Source organism: Mesoplodon densirostris, chromosome 4, assembly GCF_025265405.1.
Source record: "Mesoplodon densirostris isolate mMesDen1 chromosome 4, mMesDen1 primary haplotype, whole genome shotgun sequence".
NCBI classification, from domain to species: domain Eukaryota; kingdom Metazoa; phylum Chordata; class Mammalia; order Artiodactyla; family Ziphiidae; genus Mesoplodon; species Mesoplodon densirostris.
The window spans coordinates 142,426,753-142,450,633 of NC_082664.1; the positions used below are offsets into that span (position 1 = coordinate 142,426,753).

The 23,881-nt window shown below is 42.3% G+C and overlaps 1 protein-coding gene across 1 annotated transcript in view; it reads left to right on the forward strand.

The window, feature by feature from the left end:
- Nucleotides 1–23,881, forward strand: part of AGBL1 (AGBL carboxypeptidase 1) — a 707,098-nt gene that overhangs the window by 81,965 nt on the left and 601,252 nt on the right. The window contains exons 5-7 of the mRNA XM_060096125.1: nucleotides 8,614–8,822; nucleotides 20,350–20,515; nucleotides 21,513–21,580. Of these exons, the coding sequence (XP_059952108.1) occupies nucleotides 8,614–8,822; nucleotides 20,350–20,515; nucleotides 21,513–21,580 (443 nt within the window). The remainder of the gene's footprint in view (nucleotides 1–8,613; nucleotides 8,823–20,349; nucleotides 20,516–21,512; nucleotides 21,581–23,881) is intronic.

Here is a 23,881-nt window from a genome sequence, read left to right on the forward strand (position 1 = left end):
TTTACCTTGCTCTGCGCATGCTCAAGGCCTGGAAGCATAATGCAGTGTGAACCAATTTGCACGTGATGTTTGCACGTGCAGATTTGTTTTCCTATAGTCCACACTGCTTGTCTGTACTCTGGCCAGAAGCAGGCAACGCCACTGACGGACATGTGTCTCCCTCATCCATTGACAGAGAAAGGCAGGCGGGGAAGTGCTCTGTTTTTCTTCTTCCAGGTCTAAATCCTGGCTTTCTTCTTTAAGTGTTGCCTTCTGATGAGTAAACAGTGGAAATGGCAAAATGAAACTAGGAGGAAGGTTATCTACAATAACCCAGAAGGGACTGGGGCTCGTCTTAGGGCTTAGCAGGTGCTTCTTTCCCTACGAAGAATCTAGACTCAAAAGAAAACTCTGGAGGTATAGGAAAACTCCTGGGAAATTTTAGGTCCAGGCAAAGATGATCATTCCTAAGGGCTGTCTGGCAGAGATGTCAAAAACAAATAACAAAAAGGAGAGTGAGAAAATCTGACCGACATATCTGCCCCCCCCCACCTGATTTTGCACAACCCGCTGTGATGAATGTCAAAGCGGTGGGGGTCCCGCATTCTGATCTCTGCCCTACTGCTCTCCCCTCACTTTCTTCACCTGGCTTTAGCTTCCAGACTTTTTGTTATTTGCACTCAACAAATTTGGGCTTTTCTACTTGCTCCGCTCTCCAGATTCCTAGAATTTTCTGTCCCCGGATCTCTGCAGCCTGATTCTTTCCTACATTCCGGTTTCAGTGCTAATGCCCCCTCCTCAAAGAGTTGCCCCAGCCACCCAGTCTAAAGTAGCGGCCCCACCAGTCCCTCTAGAATCATTATTTGATTTTCACTGTAGCACTCGTCATTGTCTGAAGTTACCTAATTTGTGTGTGTGTGTGTGTGTGTGTGTGTGTGCACCTATTTGGATCTGAGAGGCTCCCCAGCTCCCCCATGGGAATGCAAGCCCCTAAGAGTAGAGACTTTGTGCATCTCATTTCCTGCTCTAATATCCCCAGTGCCTACAATACTGCCTCGCACATACTAGCACATAGTAGTTGTTAAGCGTGTTTGTTGAATGAGTGAATGGTGGTTCCTGGAGTTTAGGGGGTATGAGTATGGTTTTAGCTGATAATTCACCACATACCTAGACACAGCAAAATCTGGCTTTCAGGGAAAACTGTCTCTGCTTATTCCCATACGCTGAGCAAAACTCTCAAGCTATCATTTCTTGCTGGGAACAAGCTCCTTTTAGAGAATTTTCAAACTAAATATTGAAAAATTAATCCTACTTCCTCAAATCTAGGATGTCATTGACTATAAGATGCTCCAATTTTTATGTGCCATGAAGAGCGAAAAAATGCTGCCAGTTGTCATTGAAACATCATCATTGGTAAGAAGCATCTTAATTCTGGAAATGCTAAAATGTGAAAAAATATATATCTTAGAATTGATAAAGTACAAGGTGAGGTTGATTCATCATATGGGATGCAGGGAAGTGGCAGGGGGTTCTGGTCTGGAGTATGTCCCTATTTGTTAGTGGTCCCTTCCCCTGTAGCACTGTAGCCTAATACCTGGGACATGGTACTCTCCAAGGACCAGAGGAAGAGCTGGGTGTGTAGAGGAAAAGGCAGATATGGCTTCTGAGGCTTTCTCAAGAGTGGAGAAACTTCTCTGGCTTGGGAATGTATCTGTGGAAAGGTATTAGAAGCAGTTGGTGATTCAAAAAAACCCAACCAGCAGTAGGCGAGTCTAGATTTAAAACAATGCTGTGAAGGATGGTTTCTCAGCCTTCTTAGCCACTCTTTCTGAAGCTTAGGAAAAGCATCTTTCATTTTCAAAAGGCAGTCAATGGGAAAACAAGATTTGCTTGAAACCCAAATTTCCCTTAGAGCCAAGTTTACTGAAAAGTATCTATTTTACAAAGAGAAAAAAATACCTGCAAGCTAATTCCATATCATTATTCTTATTTGAGCTAATGATAATGGAGTGTAATTTCCATTACTGCTGACATTAAGATTAGTTATGTTTCGGTACATACAGCGCGGCTTCTCCTTTGTGAGGAGCGTCGAAGCAGCTGCCGGGGAGGCTGAGAGCGACTCCGCCTCGGCAGCCCTGCACCCACGTACTGGGCCTGACTTCCCGGCTGGCCTCAGGGGTCCCTGCCGGGCGTCAGGAGGGGTCCTGAACATCTCCTCCAGGGAGCCGAGGCACCATCGGCTGTTAATTTGGCTCTTTATTTATTTATTTATTTATTTTTGGCTGCGTTGGGCCTTCGTTTCTGTGCGAGGGCTTTCTCTAGTTGCGGCAAGTGGGGGCCTCTCACTATCGCGGCCTCTCTTGTTGCGGAGCACAGGCTCCAGACGCGCAGGCTCAGTAGTTGTGGCTCACAGGCTCCAGACGCGCAGGCTCAGTAGTTGTGGCGCATGGGCTTAGTTGCTCTGCGGCATGTGGGATCTTCCCAGACCAGGGCTTGAACCCGTGTCCCCTGCATTGGCAGGCGGATTCTCAACCACTGCGCCACCAGGGAAGCCCTTGACTCTTTAAACCTTCTTGAGTCTCCTATTAAAAATCAACTTTCGCCACAATTTAGGGGCCTGGGAGGGAGCAGAGAAGACGGAGGAGGGCGACGGAGGGCGACTGGCCGGAGGGACGGTGCCAGGTTCCACTTGGCTGAAAGCCACGCCCCTCAAGCACCTCAGTTGTGCCGTGGACTTCATCTCCTTCAGCCTTTCGGAAACCCTCCTCAAGAAGCTGGTTCTCCTGGTAACCGTTAAAGGTCTTTATCTGAATGCAAAACAGTGTAATCTGTACAAACCGGCACTGGGGATAATGATGTGGGATGTCAGCTTTGGAGGCAGATGGGGGATTCCATTTGAATTCTCCACGTGCCATTTATAAGCTCTCAGGACTTGAATAAATTATTTAACTTCTCTCAGCCTCTGTGTCTTCATTTGTAAGAGGAGGCAAATAATGCTTATCTTCAAGCATTTCCATGAGATAAATGAGATGATCATGTAAAATGATGAGCCCAATGCTGAGCACATAGGAAACATTCAGTAAATAAATACTCAGTAATTGTAACTGGTGTTACAGTGGCAAAACAGGCAGCTTATTGTTCATGTAATACGATTTAGAAGTCTTGGTAAAAGCCTGCTTTGTCCAGAAACATCTTCTAAATTGACTCCCTGAAAAGAGCACTGTTGCAGAGGCCAGTGGATTGTTTGCTGTAGTTTAGGTCACCATTATCTTGGGTTGTAGTAATGTCTCCAAAGGGAGATTTCTAGGGTGGGATATTATACAGTGCAAGTGCTGTGGCTCCAGGTGGGTATTTGCATGTGGAGTCCTGATGAAGATCAGGCAGTATTTGTGATATAATTGCTCAGTTGGGGGATCCAGTGAGGAGAGGGTTTGGAGGCAAGCCTTGGGGAGGGGTGTTTGATAAGCCCAGCTGAGTGGTCTTCTCTTATGAGAAGGGGGCCACAGTCCTGAAAAAGGGCTAGCTGAATTGTCAGTAGTTCATATGAATGAATTTTCATGAAGTTCCTGAAACAGAAGGAAATAAATCTGTTTAATAAAACTATTTAATCTTCCTGGGCAAGAATTTCTTCAGATAGTAATGGCCCACTATGCTATGTGGCTGAAGATGATTTCTGTTCTTAAGAATGATGAGAGCCTCGAATCCTTGTATTTATTCTTACTTGTGTATGTGCTTATCAAAAGCAAGGGTGAGTTATTAAACACTTAACCATTATCAATCAAGAGGATCTTACAGCACTACCCAGTCTTCTAAAAAAGCTTTAGTGTAATGGGACCCAAGTCGGGTAAAGTTGGTCAGAGAGGGGAACTAAACAGTTCTACATTATGGACATCGTCTCTAAGGGCTCCTGGGATAACGTGGGGGAATGGTCCTGGTATATATGTTCGGGGTGTCTAAGGACAGATAGGCAGCTGTGTAAGATGTGTGGGCATTTGGGGTGAGAAGTCGATTCCATTACATGGGGATTGAAGGACTGTGGTTATAAATTTTACTTATTTTGAAACTTTTCCTTGGGCTATTCTCACTAGTGAAGTGAATTTGAAGTTTGAATGTCATCCTTATGGGGAAGGGATTATCATTTATTGAGCACATACTTGATGCCAGCTGCTACACTATGCAATCATTCCTTATAATGGACTTGTAAGGGTGATGCTTTAGTTATCTCTCTTTTATCTTGCTTTAATATTTGCAGATGATGGAAATGTAGTCCAGAATGGCTTAGTAACTTAAACAAGGTTACACAACTGATAAATGATAGAGCCAGAATGCAGATCAGCAACTATGTGATCCTAGTGCTCCTATTCTTGTGTGAGGCTGTCCAAAGGAATCTGTTCATGTCCTGAGCATTTGGCAGTTTGTTGTCCAAAATTACAGAGGGGGAGTTGGAATAGTAAATAGATGATGCTTATCATGTTGATGATGACAATTATAGGCAACAGGTATTGAGTGCTTATTATGTTCCAGGCATCGAGCTATCTACTTTATATATATTATCTCATTTAATTTTCTCAACAGTTCCACAAGGAAGAGACTGTTATCAGTTTTGTTTGTTTGTTTGTTTGTTTTTTACATAAAGACTTAGTGACAAGAGCTGTGAAGTAACATGCTTAAGGTCACACAGCTAGAAAGCAGTGGAGGTCACAGCCATGTGCAGGACTCCAGAAAGAAAGCTGACAGCTGAAGGCTCTGCCCAGCAAGGCAGTGAAGGGTACACAAGGATAGTAAAGATGAGTTTGGAGGTCTGCACTAATTTGTATGTCTCATTCCTAGAGCTGTGGTTGTGAAAGCATCCAGCTCATTCCTCTGCTGCAGGTTCCCACTTTTCCTCCACTTTAAGCTATCTCTTTACTCTAAAAGGGGTGATGAAATTCTCAGATATGGGAAACAAAGAGCAGTCATGGAAATTTCCTCTGGTTTTGCCCAGTAAAAGTGGCAGAGCGTTGGGTTGCTTGCAGGTATTATAATCTGGGTCACGAAGCACTTCTCCACCAACCTGTCATGGGGCTGGAAATTCCCCATGAGAAATCCAATCTTTGAGTCTTGAAGGTGTCTGGACTTTCCTGTTAAAAGACAAACATCTTTATAGAGATGATCATGCTGTCAAATACCTTCAGGGGCAAGGTAGGTAATTCACTTTCGAAAGGGATGGGGTAAGGTGAATTGGTTGCTATGGCAACCCGGGGACTTCTTGCCCTGCCCACAGGCATTTACAACATGGCATGGCCTATAGACTACGGACTTCCTGTCAAAGGGTAACCTGCTTTTTTCTACTTGATTGTCAAAGTTCATTGCAGAGGATGAGGAGAATAAAAACTACAGAAAAGTCTAAGTCTAGTCTAAAAAAACCCAAAGCAAATAGAATCATCAATCTTTTCCTCCCTCATAAGTACTATTGATATCTTGGCATATTCCCTTCCTTTTTTAATTCTTTCTTCCTGAATGTAAAAATCTGCTGCATCAGTGGGGTCTGCACTAAAGAAAACATTCGAACCTCTGTGAAGAAATACGTGGGGTAAAAATAAGGAGAGCGCGAAGTCACATTTTAGACTGAGAATTAGCTACAAATAAGACTTCAGGAGGATAAAATCTGGAAAGGTAGGTAGAAAGAGTAGAACTTAAGAGGATAAATTGGAGGTGAGGACAAGGATGCAGATTTGCCACTGGAAAACTGGCCAGATAAGAACTTCAGCAGGAGGCTGCCAGGGAGGGGCTGATGGAGACAAGGGGGCATGGAGAGCGCCTTTGGATGGGGAAGGGGGTGGAGGTGAGCTGTTAAATTAAAGGTCCTCAGAAGTCCTCTCTGTCCATTCCACTCCATCCTCCAACCAGTTTAACATAAACCAATCTGTTTCGGAAATTTTAAAAAAAATTAAGGAACAGGAACTCTTTTTCCAAGGAAATCTTAGGAAGAAGCCATTTACATAAATAGACTAAAGTACAGCTGGTCTGGGGATCTTCTCTGGCCTCCCAACCCTGAGCTCACCCAAAGGAATGTATGAAACCCCACATCTTCTCCTTCCTATTTGGCCTCCCTGGGAGAAGCACTGTCCTCCCCTCAAATCTTCTCAAACTTCTGCAGGTTGCAGATCCCAGTGACCCTCATTTCATTCTTCAGCTCTCCTCTACATTTGTTCAGCTTGATGGATCTCTTGTCGGGTTTCAGGTGCATATTGACTTTTGCAAAACTCCCAAGCTGTTCACGGAGAAAGATTGACTGATTTAGGGTAGGGGTTGGGGGAGGAGATGTAACTATTTTCTATGTTAGTAAACATGACAGGTTGTTGAAGATTAACAGGAAATCGTGAATAAAATCATTGGGATCTGATAAGGGATTTTTCTCTCAGACAATTAAAGACTTTTTTCTCGTTATCTCCCTCCCCCTCCCCCAGAAGTGGGAGATGAACGTCATGAGGATAACACAGTATTAGTCTCATACCCTTAACATAGATAAAAGACAAAAGTTCTTAACCTCCCACTGCCCACGCGGCCTCCATGCACTTTTTTTGCCATTGTGTCTTCTTTTCAGCAGGTGATAGTTTCCTTTAATACTTCCTACCTAATCCTCAATTTTCTTTTAAACATCAGATATTGGATAGGCTGGAACCTCATTTAGGCGGTAAAGAAGTCCAGTGCTTTGTGGCTGGGACCAGCCGAGGAGAGAAATATTTTTGATACAAAAGAATAATTCATTAAAGGAGGTAATGAAGGTGATTTAAACCTTCCAGAAACACATCATGGAGTGAATAAAGCTCATGGCTCTCAATTTAGGGTCATGGCTGAATGAAATGTTGTAAAAAGTGAAAAAAAATATAAAACCAACTGCACAAATGGGTCAGAAATCTCAGTGGGGCTCAGTCAAGCCTGACAATTTAGAATTTGACAAACAAGTAGAAGAGGAGAATTCCATTAATATTATGAGAAAACCCTTCTGGAATAAAGCACTGAATTTTCATGTTATCGTTTCACTCATGTGCACTTATATGGTCTTAGGAAAAAATCTGACTTGGAGCTGAAATTTTGCTTATCCAGTTACAGTTCAGGGGATCTCTGTCTCACATGCTCAGCCAGAAACATAGATTGTCTCATAAACCAGCATGAACGGTATGGATAATGGAGAAATGCAGTCGTGAGAGGGCAGAGCTGCAAGATGTGGGCGTTTGTTCCTGAGAGTCAGCCCGTTAGAGTTCTTCGGGGTACCTAGTCCACAGGGGTAGAGAGGACCAGGATCCAGAGAGTATCTATCTCCCCATCTACTGGGTAGACCTGAACTGGTCTGTCCGCCAACCCTGTAGGTGGAGGAGCTTAACATGAAAAGTGGTGTATGTGGACTGTTGAGAGAGGTATCTTGGACCGTTCTTCCCCCTTTCTTTCTTCATAATGGAAAAAGGAAGAAATGATTCACCCATCAGAGGGGTCTCATGGGAGGTCTCACGCAGGGTCATTCAGCTAACCAAGGGTAGTCATGGTGTGAAAGAGGGGAAGAGAACTGTAAGAGCATGCTATTACAGCTCCCTGTCAGATGTAAGGAAGCCCTGTCCTCACATCCCTGCTGGGTGGACTTCCAACCTCTTTCTGGATATTTTTGGTGCTACGTTGCTCATTACCACATAGAGACCAGCTCCCTATTGGGTAGCCTTGAGCCTGAGGAGTTCCTTTCCTGGACGGAGCCAACCCCTTGCTGATCTGGCTTCTGTTCTCTTTACGGAAAACACCCAACGCATCTGTTACACATGGCAGCCTTCCTGACATTATGTCTGTCACTCAGGGTCCTCTCCTTTTCAACCTAAGCCTTATAGTTTGCTCAACCCAAATGACAATATCCCAAGTCTACTGAGGCTTAGGAAAGAGGAATGGAAATCCTGTGGATTCCCCCCACCTCCTTTCTTCTCTCTCCCCACACACTATTATCCTTTTTCTGAACTATTTGAGAATGTTATAGACATTCACAATGGTGATTTTCATAAAAACAAGAATATTCACTTATGTAAACATTTAATAGTTTATCAAAATCTGACAATAAACATTTATACAATACTATGGGTTAATCTAAACACTATTCATATTTTACCAATTGCGTCACTAATGCCTTATGTAGCAAAAGAAAAAAAATTGTTTTCTGGTCCAGGATCTAAATTATAATTATATACCATACTGACATGACATGTCTTTTTAGTCTCTGTTAGCTCAATTCCTGTTTTGTTTTTTTTTTTTTTTTGCTTTTCATGACCTTGACATTTTTGAAAATTATAGATTGGATATTTTGCATCATGTCCCTCATTTTGGGTTTGCTGATTTTCCTCATAGTAACATTTAGGTTATGCATTTTGGGGCGGGAAAATCATAGAAGCGATGCTGAAAGGATGCTAAAGTGATGGTGTGTCTTTCTCAGGGCATCTTATCTGCTGATGTCGACTTTGGTCACTTGATGAAGGTGATATCTGCCACTTTTCTCCAATGGAAAGTTATTTTCATTTCCTTTATGATGAATTAGTATCTTGTGGGAGGTACACTGGGACATCCTCAGGCAGGTATGGCCAGCCTGTGATTGACATTGTCTTTTCCCATTGGTTTCAGAGTCTAACAGCCGCAGGGCAGTGAACAGAGGCTATGTCACCATCTTGCTCAGGCTGCATCAGGACTGGCACAGCCATGACACGACCAATTCCTACGTGCTGATCCGCAGGGCGCTTCTGCTTTGCCTCAGGCATATTGCCAACCTCCGGTCTGGCAGGGAGGCCTTCCTGGCAGCTCAGGGCATGGAGATCCTTTTCAGCACCACACAGGTAATCAGCATGGGGATTATCTTTGCAGTTGGATGACATCTGGATGATTCCTGAAGGCCGTCATTTAGGACTCACCTTCACTAAAGTTGGGAAACCTCAATACGTTTCTTGCTTCCTGCTCTGGGCAGATGTTTTGGACTCAAATCCTCATTCCTTCACTCACTTATGTACTGATTGACTCATTTATTCAATACGTATTAGTTGGGTACACACTGGGTAGTGCAGTGATTAAGAGTGTTGATTTTCAAGCTAGAGAACCTGGCTTCAGATCCCAGCCCTAGCACCTATAGCTGTGCAACTTTAGAGAAGTCACCCACCTTCTCTGGGACTCAAGTTTCTTCTTCTTAAAAAAAATAGAAATGATAAAATCTAAGTTTTTGTGTGGCCTGAATAAGTTAACATAGACATGTCTGTGTTAGCAGGGTTCTTGCCATGACTTAACTGCTTTATGAGTGTGAATGGTTATTGGAATAATGATTAGTTTTGGGGACCTAGTGGTGAATATGATAGACGAGACCCCTGATCTTTTGGGGCAAGCATTCCACCAGAGAGTTGGACACTAAGGAAGCAAAGAATTCAATCTGGAAGATAATTTCATATTGCTCTGTGAAATCAACAGAGGAAGGGCACAGGTCTACAGTGACTTTTACATATGCAGGGAGACTTGACCTTCTCTTAGAGAGGTCAAGTCTTCTCTGAGCAGGTGACACCTAAGCTGAGACCTGAATTATTGAAGGAGTCAGTCATGCCAACTCTAAGAGGAAGAGCATCCCAGGCACAAGGAGTAGCACCTATAAGGGCTGTCACTTACCTGCACCCCAGTGGAATAAGTGTCTAGGGTTTCCTGGATTTCAACCAAATAACAAATTCCTAAATTTCACTTGATTAGGGCTAATTTAAACACCATCATGCAAGGCTACCTATACGTTCTCCATGGATGATGTGAGCATCTCCCAAATACCCATCATCTGCTCACCAAACCTCTCCTGGGGCCGAGGCAGCCGTGTTTCACACACATCATGTTCCTTGCTGTCTTCGTATTAGTCAGTCTCTGCACTACTTTCATTGGTCTCGTTGCTTCTCTCTGGACACTCTCCAATTTCTCTGTACCTGAGTACATCTGAGGTAATGAAGCGGTCAACGAGAGTGCCGTTTTCCAACCACGGCATCTGTAGACTAACCATTTTTTTTAAAAAGCTTTTTTCCCCTCCTCTAAACAATAACATAATACTGCACTGCAAACCAATATCTAATTTTCTGTCTGCTGTCGCCTCTGGGTTTCTCTCCATCATTACAGCTTTCAGAGCTTCTCGGTCATGAAATAGCTACATTTTCCATTCTATTCCTCTGGATGAGGAAGTGCTTTGAATGTTTCCAAGCTTCACCATCCTTTGTAAGCCTGTGTCCCCCAAATCTTGAATCTCTCCCAGCCTTGGTGAAACTCCCCCCGTATTGCTGATGCCTAGAATCCCCCAACTCTGGCTTGTGTGCTTTAGCCAGCTCCTCCGCCCCCTGCCCTCTGCATTATTGACTATTTTTCTGATCTGCGTTAAAAAAAAAACAATTAAAAGAGTAATACAGGGAAAAGATGGTGATCCCAGAGGTACAGGTCTATGACAAGAAGAGAGTGGAGAAAATACCAAGTGAAGCACAGGCATGAAAGGGGCTGTGAGCCCAGAAGCAGACTTTTAGAAGCAGTTCCTCAGCAGGACAATAAAGACCTCAAGTGCTCAATTAAGCAAATTTACAATGAGCTCCCAGCCTCCAATTACTGTCGGGAATGGAAGCAGGATGTGAGCAGAGGCAGAATCTGCACTTGGTGGCCAGGTTTCTCCTGCCTGAAAAGCTTCCCAGCACCTGGGCTGAGTGCTCTGAGCACAGATGCCCTTGCAGCTGTGCTGGAGTTAGAGCTGCCCATCCATTCTCTCCCCTCTCCTGCCAGAGAAGATGCGTAAGTCACAGGATGGCCAAATGGGGAACCTTGGATCTAGTGATGTCATTTCAGTAGCTACTGCAAATCATGCTGCTTCTACTGCTGCTGCTGCTGCTGCAACTGATGGAGATGACAATGAAAATGAAGGAGAAGAGGAGGAAGAAGAAGAAAATAAAGGAGGAGGAGGAAGAGGACGAGGGAATGAGATTTGTCTTGAATGCTTACTATGGCTTAGGGCTGGCATAGCAGTTCATGCAGACTTTCTGATTTCAACATTTCAAAGGATTTGAAACTGATGGTCTTACTCAACAGTCCGTATTTCTGTCCACTGGACCAGAGGTTCTCTAAGTTAACTGTGATCAAAGCCACCTACATGGCTGCAAGGGCCCCATCCTCAGAGTTTCTGATTCAGTAGGTCTGGGATGACCCTGAGAAGTTGTGTTTCTAACAAATTCCTAAGTGATGTTGATACTGCTGGTCTGGGTCACACTTTGAAAACCACTGTCCTTTACTGTTTTTATCGGTGCTTGTGGTGTAATTGCAAGCCTACTGGGCATGAGAGTGACTGAGAAAGAACTGTTTTTGAGTCCTTCCCACAGACTTCGCCCATCATATTGTTCTTTGCCTTCCTGCTGAGGCCACTGCTTGCCATGATTCTCTCTCAGTAACCCCACCTCTTTGTTTCCTGGGTCCCACAGCCTTGCACAGATCCTCTGAGCATCCTTTAAACGTTCAGAGGATCAGATTGTCTATAATGCATAATAATCCCACACCAAGTAAAACATTACACTGTTACCATCATCAGCAAGAGTACCAATGGCAATCATAGACAGACCTGGCTTCCAAAATGCTGGCAGTTTTGACTGAGTTTCCTGGCTTGGACTTGGCTCACTACCTCCTAAGGTTGAAGCTTAGAGCATTATCTCTGATCAGTCATCTACCTTACCATTCTTCATCCTCCATGCTCAGTTCTCTCTTTTTCCAATACTCATACTTTGCAGTAAGCACTTAAAACTATTTGACCAGTCCCAGCGATAAAATAGCCTCAAGGAATTTATTTTCCTTGGAGAGTGTTTCCTGCTGTTGGTTCAGGATACCTGATTGGTATTATTTGAGTACATGGAAGGGGAAATAACATTCTTTTCTGGGGGAATGAGGGGGCTAAGTAACATATTTATTTTCCTCTTTTAATAATAACATTTATTTATTTTTAACATCTTTATTGGACTATAATTGCTTTACGATGGTGTTAGTTTCTGCTTTATAACAAAGTGAATACATATACATCTATGCCCATATCTCTTCCCTCTTCCATCTCCCTCCCTCCCACCCTCCCTATCCCACCCCTCTAGGTGGTCACAAAACACTGAGCTGATCTCCCTGTGCTATTTGGCTTCTTCCCACTAGCTATCGGTTTTACATTTGGTAGTGTATATATGTACATGACACTCTCTTACTTTGTCCCAGCTTCCCCTTCCCCCTCCCCATATCCTCAAGTCCATTCTTAGTAGGTCTGCATCTTTATTCCCATCCTGCCCCTAGGTTCTTCATGACCATTCTTTTTTTTTTTTTAGATTCCATATATATGTGTTAGCATACGGTATTTGTTTTTCTCTTTCTCACTTACTTCACTCTGTATGACAGATTCTAGGTGCATCCACCTCACTACAAATAACTCAATTTCGTTTCTTTTTATGGCTGATTAATATTCCATTGTATATATGAGCCACATCTTCTTTAGCCATTCATCGGTCGGTGGACACTTAGGTTGCTTCCATGTCCTGGCTATTGTAAATAAAGCTGGAATGAACATTGTGATACATGATTCTCTTTGAATTATGGTTTTATTAGGGTATATGCCCAGGAGTGGGATTGCTGGGCCGTATGGTAGTTCTATTTTTAGTTTTTGGTGGATTTTTTTTTTTTTTTTTTTTTTTTTGTGGTACGCAGACCCGTCACCACTGCGGCCTCTCCCGCCGCGGAGCACAGGCTCCAGACACGCAGGCTCAGTGGCCATGGCCCATGGGCCCAGCCGCTCTGCGGCATGTGGAATCCTCCCGGACCGGGGCACAAACCCATGTCCCTTGCATTGGCAGGCGGACTCTCAACCACTGCGCCACCAGGGTAGCCCCGTTTGTAGATTTTTTTGATGATGGCCGTTCTGACAGGAGTGAGGTGATATCTCACTGTAGTTTTGATTTGCATTTCTCTAATGATTAATGACGTTGAGCATTCTTTCATGTGTTTGTTGGCAATCTGTATATCTTCTTTGGAAAAACGTCTACTTAGGTCTCCTGCCCATTTTTGGATGGGTTGTTTGTTTTTTTGATATTGAGCTTCATAAGCTGCTTGTCAATTTTGGAGATTGATCATTTGTCAGTTGCTTCATTTGCAAATATTTTCTCCCATTCTGAGGGCTGTCCTTTCATCTTGCTTATGGTTTCCTTTGGTGTGCAAAAGCTTTAAAGTTTCATTAGGTCCCACTTGTTTATTTTTGCTTTTATTTCCATTTGTCTAGGAGCTGGGTCAAAAAGGATCTTGCTGTGATTTATGTCATAGAGTGTTCTGCCTATGTTTTCCTCTAAGAGTTTTACAGTGTCTGGCCTTACATTGAGGTCTTTAATCCATTTTGAGTTTCTTTTTGTGTATGGTGTTAGGGAGTGTTCTAATTTCATTCTTTCACACATAGATGTCCTGTTTTCCTAGCATTACTTATTGCAGAGGCTGTCTTTTCTCCATTGTATATTCTGGCCTCCTTTATCAAAAATAAGGTGACCATATGTACATGGGTTTATCTCTGGGCTTTCATCCTGTTCCATTGATTTATATTTCTGTTTTTCTGCCAGTACCATACTGTCTTGATACCTGTAGCTTTGTAGTATAGTGTGAAGTCACGGAGCCAGAGTCTTCCAGATCCGTTTTTCTTTCCCAAGATTACTTTGGCTATTTGGGGTTTTTTGTGTTTCCATACAGATTGTGAAATTTTTTGTTCTAGTTCCGTGAAAACTGCCAGTGGTAGTTTGATAGGGATTGCATTGAATCTGTAGATTGCTTTGGATAGTATAGTCATTTTCACAATGTTGATTCTTCCAGTCCAAGAATATGGTATATCTCTCCATCTGTTTGTATCATCTTTAATTTCTTTCATCAGTGTCTTATAGCTTTCTGCATACAGGTCTTTTGTCTCCTTAGGTAGGTTTATTCCTAGGTGTTTTATTCTTTTTGTTGCAATGGTAAATGGGAGTGTTTTCTTAATTTCTCTTTCAGATTTTTCATCATTAGTGTATAGGAATGCAAGAGATTTCTGTGCATTAATTTTGTATCCTGCTACTTTACCACATTCATTGATTAGCTCTAGTAGTTTTCTGGTAGCATCTTTAGGACTCTCTATGTAGAGTATCATGTCATCTGCAAACAGTGACAGCTTTACTTCTTTTCCGATTTGGATTCCTTTTCTTTGCTTTTCTTCTCTGATTGCTGTGGCTAACACTTGCAAAACTATGCTGAATAAGAGTGGTGAGAGTGGGTAACCTTGTCTTGTTTCTGATCTTAGAGGAAATGGTTTCAGTTTTTCACCATTGAGGACGATGTTGGCTGTGGGTTTGTCATATATGGCCTTTATTATGTTGAGGTAAGTTCCCTCTATGCCTACTTTCTGCAGGGTTTTTATCATAAATGGATGTTGAATATTGTCAAAAGCTTTTTCTGCATGTATAGAGATGATCATGTGGTTTTTATTCTTCAATTTATTAATATGGTGTATCACATTGATTTATTTGTGTATATTGAAGAATCCTTGCATTAGTGGGATAAACCCCACTTGCTCATGGTGTATGATCCTTTTAATGTGCTGTTTGGTTCTGTTGGCTAATATTTTGTTGAGGACTTTTGCATCTGTGTTCATCAGTGATATTGGCCTGTAATTTTATTTCTTTGTGACATCTTTGTCTGGTTTTGGTATCAGTGTGATGGTAGCCTCGTAGAATGAGTTTGGGAGTGTTCTTCCCTCTGCTATATTTTGGAAGAGCTTGAGAAGCATAGGTGTTAACTCTTCTCTAAATGTTGGATAGAATTTGCCTGTGAAGCCATCTGGTCCTGGGCTTTTGTTTGTGGAAGATTTTTAATCTGCTTGTCATTGGTCTCTTTATATTTTCTATTTCTTCCTGGTTCAGTCTTGGAAGGTTGTGCATTTCTAAGAATTTGTCCATTTCTTCCAGGTTGTCCATTTTATCGGCATATAGTTGCTTATAGTAATCTCTCATGATCGTTTGTATTTCTGCAGTGTCAGTTGTTACTTCTCCGTTTTCATTTCTAATTTTATTGATTTGAGTCTTCTACCTTTTTTTCTTGATGAGTCTGGCTAATGGTTTATCAATTTTGTTTATATTCTCAAAGAACCAGCTTTTAGTTTTATTGACCTTTGCTATTGTTTCCTTCATTTCTTTTTCTGATCTGATCTTTTTGATTTCTTTCCTTCTGCTAACTCTGGTGTTTTTTTGTTCTTCTTTCTCTAATTGCTTTAGGTGTTAGGGTAGGTGGTTTATTTGAGATGTTTCTTGTTTCTTAAGGTAGGATTGTATTGCTCTAAACTTCCATCTTAGAACTGCTTTTGCTTCATCCCATAGGTTTTGGGTTGTCGTGTTTTCATTGTCATTTGTTTCTAGGTTTTTTTTGATTTCCTCTTTGATTGTTTCAGTGATCTCTTGGTTATTAAGTACTGTATTGTTTAGCCTCCATGTGTTTGTACTTTGTACAGATTTTTCCTGTAATTGATATCTACTCTCATACTGTTGTGGTCAGAAAAGGTACTTGATACGATTTTAATTTTCTTAAATTTACCAAGGCTTGATTTGTGACCCAAGATATGATCTATCCTGGAGAATGTTCCATGAGCACTTGAGAAGAAAGTGTATTCTGTTGTTTTTGGATGTAATGTCCTATAAATATCAATTAAGTCTGTCTTGTTTTATGTATCATTTAAAGCCTGTGTTTCCTTATTTATTTTCATTTTGGATGATCTGTCCATTGGTGATAGTGGGGTGCTAAAGTCCCCTAATGTGATTGTGTTACTGTCCATTTCCCCTTTTATGGCTGTTAGTATTTGCCTTATGTATTGAGGTGCTCCTATGTTGGGTGCAGAAATATTTACAATTTTTATGTCTTCTTTTTGGATTGATCCCTTGATCATTATGTAGTGTCCTTCTTTGTCTCTTGTAATAGTCTTTGTTTTAAAGTCTATTTAGTTTTATATGAGAATTGCTACTCCAGCTTTCTTTTGATTTTCTTTTACATGGAATATCTTTTTCCATCCCCTCACTTTCCGTCTGTATGTGACCCTAGGTCTGAAGTGGGTCTCTTGTAGACACCATATATATGGGTCTTGTTTTTGTATCCATTCAGCCATTCTATGTCTTTTGGTTGAGCATTTAATCCGTTTACATTTTAGGTAGTTATCTATATGTATGTTCCTTTTACCATTTTCTTGGGGTTGTTTTTGTAAGTCTTTTCCTTTTCTTGTGTTTCTTGCCTCTAGAAGTTCCTTTAGCATTTAGCAATGCTGGTTTGGTGCTGCTGAATTCTCTTAGCTTTTGCTTGTCTGTAAAGGTTTTAATTTCTCCTTTGAATCTGAATGACATCCTTGCCAGGTAGTGTAATCATGGTTGTAGGTTTTTCCCTTTCATCGCTTTAATTATGTGCCACTCCCTTTGGGCTTGCAGAGTTTCTGATGAAAGATCAGCTGTTAACCTTATGAGGATTCCCTTGTATGTTATTTTTCCCTTGCTGCTTTTAATATTTTTTCCTTGTATTTAATTTTTGCAGGTTTGATTAATATGTGTCTTGGCATGTTTCTCCTTGGATTTATCCTGTATGGGACTCTCTGTGCTTCCTGGACTTGATTAATTATTTCCTTTCCCATATTAGGGAAGTTTTCAACTATAATCTGTTCAAATATTTTCACAGTCTAGTCCCTTTATTTTCTCTTCTTCTTCTGGGACCCGTATAATTTGAATATTGGTGCCTTTAATGTTGTCCCAGAGGTCTCTGAGACTGTCGTCAATTCTTTTCATTCTTTTTTCTTTATTCTGCTCTGCAGTAGTTATTTCCACTATTTTATCTTCCAGGTCACTTATCCATACTTCTGCCTCAGTTATTCTGCTGTTGATCCCTTCTAGAGAATTTTTAGTTTCATTTATTGTGTTGTTCATGATTGTTTGTTTGCTCTTTAGTTCTTCTAGTTCCTTTTTAAACGTTTCTTGTATTTTCTCCATTCTATTGCCACGATGTTGGATTATCTTTACTATCCTTATTCTGAATTCCTTTTCAGGTAGGCTGCCTATTTCCTCTTCATTTGTTAGGTCTGGGGGTTTTTTATCTTGCTCCTTCATCTGCTGTGTGTTTCTTTGTCTTCTTATTTTGCTTAACTTACTATGTTTCGGGTTTCCTTCTCACAGGCTGCAGGTTCATAGTTCCCGTTGTTTTTGGTGTCTGCCCCCAGTGGGTAAGGTTGGTTCAGTTGGTTGTGTAGGCTTCCTGGTGGAGGGGACTAGTGCCTGTGTTCTGGTGGATGAGGCTGTATCTTGCTTTTCTGGTGGGCAGGTCTGCATCTGGTGGTGTGTTTTGGTGTGTCTGTGACCTTATTATGATTTTAGGCCGCCTCTCTGCTAATGTGTGGGGTTGTGGTCCTGTCTTGCTTGTTGTTTGGCATAGGGTGTACAGCACTGTTGCTTGCTGGTCATTGAGTGGAGCTGGGTCTTGGTGTTGAGATGGAGATCTCTTGGAGATCTTCGCCATTTGATATTACGTGGAGCTGGGAGGTCTTTGGTGGACCAATGTCCTGAACTCGGCTCTCCCACCTCAGAGGCACAGGCCTGATGCCCGGTCAGAACACCAAGACCCTGTCATCCACACGGCTCAGAATAAAAGGGAGAAAAAGAGAAAGAAAGAAATAAAAAATAAAAGAAAGTAAAAGAAAGTTATTAAAATAAAAAATAAGAAATATTAAAAATAAGAAAAAAAATGTTTAAATAATAAAAAAGAAAGAAAGAAAGAAAGAAGAGAGCAACCAAACCAAAAATCAAATCCACCAATGATAACAAGCACTAAAAAGTATACCAAAACACACACACACACACACCAAAAAATGGACAGACAGAACCCTAGGACAAATGGTAAAAGCAAAGCTATACTGACAAATTCACACACAGAAGCATACACATACACACTTGGAAAAATAGAAAAAGTTAAAAAAAAAAAAAAATATATATATATATATATATATATATATATATCATTGCTCCCAAAGTCCACTGCCTCAATTTGGGATGATTTGTTGTCTATTCAGGTATTCCAGAGATGCAGGGTACATCAATTTGATTGTGAATATTTAATCTGCTGATGCTGAGGCTGCTGGGAGAGATTTCCCTTTCTCTTCTTTGTTCGCACAGCTCCCAGGCTTCAGCTTTGGATTTGTCCCCACCTCTGTGTGTAGGTCGCCTGAGGGTGTCTTTTCTTCGCTCGGACAGGACAGGGTTAAAGGAGCAGCTGATTCGGGGGCTCTGGCTCACTCCTGCCGTGGGGGGAGGGAAGGGTACGGAATGTGGGGCGAGCCTGCGGCGGCAGAGGCTGGCATAACGTTACACCAGCCTGAGGTGCGCCGTGCGTTCTCCCGGGGAAGTTGTCCCTGGATCACAGGACACTGGCAGTGGTGGGCTGCACAGGCTCCCGGGCGGGGAGGTGTGGAAAGTGACCTGTGCTCGCACACAGGCTTCTTGGTGGCGGCAACAGCAGCCTTAGCGTCTCAAGTCCGTCTCTGGTGTCTGTGCTGTTAGTCGTGGCTCACGCCCGTCTATGGAGCTCCTTTAAGCAGCGCTCTTAATCCCCTCTCCTCGCGCACCAAGAAACAAAGAGGCAAGAAAAAGTCTCTTGTGTCTTTGGCAGCTCCAGACCTTTTCCTAGATTCCCTCCCGGCTAGCTGTGGCACACTAGCCCCCTTCAGGCTGTTCATGCAGCGAACCCCAGTCCTCTCCCTGGGATCTGACCTCCGAAGCCGGAGCTTCAGCTCCCTGCCCCCGCCCACCCCAGTAGAGGAGCAGACAAGCCTCTCAGGCTGGTGAGTGCTGGTTGGCACTGATCCTCTGTGCGGGAATCTCTCCGCTTTGCCCTCTGCACCCCTATTGCTGCGCTCTCCTCCGCGGCTCCGAAGCTTCCCCCCTCCGCCACCCGCAGTCTCCGCCCGCGAAGGGGCTTCCTAGTGTGTGGAAACCTTTCCTCCTTCACAGCTCCCTCCCACTGGTGCAGGTCCCGTCCCTATTCTTCTGTTTTCTTTTTTCTTTTGCCCTACCCAGGTACGTGGGGAGTTTCTTGCCTTTTGGGAGGTCTGAGTTCTTCTGCCAGCGTTCAATAGGTGTTCTGTAGGAGCTGTTCCATGTGTAGATGTATTTCTGATGTATTTGTGGGGAGGAAGGTGATCTCCGCGTCTTACTCTTCCACCATCTTGAAGCTCCTCCTCGGAAATAGCATTGTTGATTTTATTAAGAAATTTCTGTTTTGAAAGTTGGCTTACATTTTTTTTACTTTGGAGTCATTTGGGTAGCTTGAATCCATGGCTTAAATTTTATGAAATGTTTTTCCTCCATGTTCTTTCCTGTGGAGCAGCCCATAATGTGGGCCTGGAGGTACCATGCATGGCATAATTGTAGACAGTCACTGCCCTGTGGCATGTTCTAAGCATCCTCCATATCTCCTACTATGACTTATTGGCCTTAGAGCTTAGTGGAAACCCCTTAGGAATACCAAACTGGAGGCTTACATTAGTCAACTTTCTGTATCAAGTCAGTAGACAAAACATTTACTAAGAGACTGCAGAAAATGGCCATATTTTTGCCAAAGACATACTGACTACTCCCAACTCTCTGTCTCTCAATTTAGTAAACTTGTTCTTACATTTTTCACAGTGTCTGAAAAGAAGGGTCTTGTCATGTTCCATCAGTATCAAAATGTTACATCTGCAAACCCAATTTTTCTTTGCTTTGTGTAGATACCAAGAGAGATCACCACTGTGGGCTTTGAGAAGAAGCATGTTATTTGATTTAGGTACTTGGGATTCTCTTAGTCTTTCTTCTGATTTCATATTTTATCTTTTTCCTTGATATTTTTCTCTTCAGATCATAGCTAAAAGAGAAAAGTAAGACTTCTATCAATTCAGCTACTCATTCTCTAATTTAGGCAATAATTCACAACAACACATGGATGGTTGAAGGAAGATGCCATTACCTCCTCTTCCCTCAGCTATTCTGGACAATGTTTTACCTTAGGTGCAGCATCCCTTGAAAGTCTCTGAAGTCTATTTTCAGACTAAATTCATTCCAATAATATATTAGCTGTAAAAGAGAAATAAAAATGCAGATTACACACTGGACCAAAGCAGATCCTGTGTTAGACAAAATTCTACATTAGAATGTTCAGATTAGATGTTCTACATTAAGGCTATTACTGTCCATTTAGGCTGAGTGTAATCCATTACTTAAAATAACATTATAGCAAAGGGACTCCACACAAGATGTCAGAGTCTGATATGATCTTCTCTTTGTTCAGAACTGCCTGGATGACAAAAGTCTGGAGCCTGTCATCTCCCTTGTGCTTCAGATCCTGAGGCAATGCTACCCTAAGAGTCCACTTCCCTTGGTCACAGCCAGCAGTGCTTATTCCTTCCCAGCCCCTGGGAGCACCACCTCTGAACCTCCACGTGTTCTAACTGAAGGTAAAGTATGTGGGTAGTTCTTCTGTACTTATTTTGCTCATAGTTATGAGCTTTATGATGAACTTTTGCATTTGGATAATATTTCAGAGGAATGTGGATGAAAGTAGAATCAATTTTTTTAACAGATCAACTGTGATTATCTAATAAGTAATTAGAGACATGTATGAGAAAGCTAGTTTTTCATAATACCAAGCTTATTAATTTTGTCCTTAATTATTAACTGTTGGCACTTTGCCTGGTAGCTATGGAATGCCTGTAGAGTCATCTCAGCTGATTTTTAAAAATCTATTTGCAATCCCATGATGGAGTCCCTCCACCATACAGACTGGTTCTGGAATTAATTTGCCCTCAGGATGAAACTGAAATCAAACTTTTGCTGTTTTGCCACCCCATGCAAGTCATTTTAGAATACTTGAAAGTATGATTATCCAATCTCCGAGAAGGTTTTCTTGTCAGAAGATACTAGTGCTTTTCAACCTTGTCCTCCTTCCAGGAAACAGATTTTCCATAGGCATCATCTTGTCACAATGACACTGGGTGCTTTCTGTGGACTTTTGTTTTAAATCAGTTCCTTCGTATTAAAATTAGGGAATCAATCAAAGTGCTGTCTACATTACAACAGCTTTGGCATCTATGTGATCACTAAACTCTGGCAATGTTAGTTGCATAAATACTTCTACATAGAAGTTGCGTAAATACTTCTACATTGGGTGAAGGAAGCCAGAATGGTATTCATGTGTCATTTTATCCTGCACTCATTTTGCATTCAGTGTGGGACAGCAGTTTAGACGTCATGATATAGCGCTCTCACGTACCTATGTGCGCGTGATTTATACATCTGATAAGTGTAAGCGTGTGTTGGGATCCTGTACACTTAATAATGGCCCCTGACTTGTGGGAAGTACTAAGCATTGGGTGGCGAGAATCTCAATCCAAGGCAAAGGGGAAGCCTCATCCATTTCACCTCTGTTTTTTTTTTTTTTTTTTTCCCACTCAGAAGATTTTGAAGATGATGGAGACGAAGAAGAGGACAAAGACTCAGATTCTGAAGATGTGAAAGAGGAAGTAGGTACACTAGCCCTTGCTTCTAATGATCTCTACATTCATAATTCTACAAAGGAAAATGTCCCTTTCTATGTTCAGCTAAGCTCAGGGTAAAACTTTTTTTAGAATTATTTATTTATTTATTTATTTATTTTTGGTTGCTTTGGGTCTTTGTTGCTGCCCATGGGCTTTCTCTAATTGCAGTGAGCGGGGGATACTCTTCATTGTGGTGCATGGACTTCTCATTGTGGTGGCTTCTCTTGTTGCAGAGCACGGGCTCTAGGCACCCGAGCTTCAGTAATTGTGGCATGCAGGCTCAGTAGTTGTGGCTCACGGGTTCTAGAGTGCAGGCTCAGTAGTTGTGGTGCATGGGCTTAGTTGCTCCACAGCATGTGAGATCTTCCCGGGCCATGTCCCCTGGATTGGCAGGCAGGTTCTTAACCACTGTGCCACCAGGGAAATCCCGCCCAGGGTAAATTTTAAGGATGGACTTTTGCATTTCCACTTTAAGTCCTGGCAGATACTGATGCTCACTAAATGATGGCTACTGTTACTGATTTCCAAGTTGTCATTTTTGTCTTGGTAGGCCCAGTACAATCCCATCGTCAAGTCAGAGGCTATCTATTATCAAGGCACTAATATTCCATCAGGATAAGCCTGAGGTAGACATTTAGGGTTGGTGTATTTAATGAATGTGAAGGATACTCAAGCAAAGAGACCATGGAAAGACTTCCTAGGAAACTTTTTCTAGTAGATCTCCACTGTCTTTGTAAGTCACTCTTCTTATCTACCCAATCTATACACAGGACCACTGCGTTGTACAATTCCATTTACCTTGGAGTATGTGAACTGTGCTCCTTTCGGTTGTATGGCACGTATCCTGGCCAGCAAGGAAGTAGTGCCTTTTAGTCTCTATCAATAATAACCTATGCTATAGAATGGAGATTAGCCAATTCTCTATGAAAGGTCAGATAATCATTACTCTACGCTTTGTGGACCATACAGTTTCTGTCACAACAACTCAACTTTGCTGGTGTAGCACAAAAGCAGCCATAGACAATGTGTAAACAATAGGGCATGACCGTGTTCCACAAAAGCAGACAGTGGGGCATAGTTTACTGACAGCATTTCTAGAAAAAGGTTTCTAAACCTTGGCATTTTGGCTGGATAATTCTTTGTCATGGGGGGTTGTCCTGTGCATTATACAATGTTTAGCAGCACTCCTGACCTCAATCCACAAGATGCTGGTGACATCCACCCCTTTGCCCCCCAGTCATGAATCAAAACTGTCTCTGGGACTTGCCAAATATCCCTGCGGGGCAAAAATCACCCTGTGGTTAAGAACCACTGCTCTAGAATAATGATAATTTATCTACGAGTTATAATTCTGTCTCCATCTCTGTTGGTGGACATCGACTTGGACAAGTCCCTTCAAGTTATAGTTCCTTAGTTTTGACATCTGCAAAATAAGACTGAGAAGTAAATGCTACCTTTTATGACATTCCTGGAGATGAAATCTGGATTAAAAAATCTACCTATCTATCTATCTATCTACTTGTCTATTTATCTATCTACTATCCATCCATCCATCCTCCTCTCCCCCTCCCTCTCTTCCTTTCTTTTTACATACCATTCCATGTACACATCTGCCTAGGGAGAAAGAGACTTTTTGCGTTCTCTGTCATAATAATCACTCACCTTGCTAATGGTAGTAGCAGACATAGAGGGACTACCTCTTAGCCAGGTCTCTAGGTTAAGGCTGCTGTTGCTATTCTGGTGTGCTCAGGGTTTTGTTGATAAATAGAATCATTTCTGAAGTCATCAGTAGCAAATTGGCTCTTTGCTGTGACTTGCCGATGCAGGCCTATGGAGAACTTGCTGAATTATTTGAATAATACTGTGCTGCTGCAATTCATTAATGCCACTTTCCCACCCCTCTTGCTGGCTCTTTGATAACTGAATGTTTGATGTGTAGCATCAGTCACCTCTTGTATCTGATGTGGAGGGACAAACTGCAGGCTGGTGCTCGACTTCACACAGCATGGGGTCCGGGGAGAGCTTTCAGACCGTCTCCTTACCCCCACTCTGCAGATGATGGTGGGTTGGGGTGGAGAGGAATCTAAACAAATAAATCAATCCAGCTGGGAAGGAAGCATAAGACAAATAAGTGAGGGCCTGGAAATAATTCGTCAAGAGCCTTGGAGCTGAGGAGAAGGTGAGAAGTAAGTGTGCGAGCATGCCTTATAGAGAAACAGAGGAACATCAGAGTAAGGGCTTGATTCTGGGGTATAGCAGGAGACAGGGAACCGGGTTTTCCCCTGG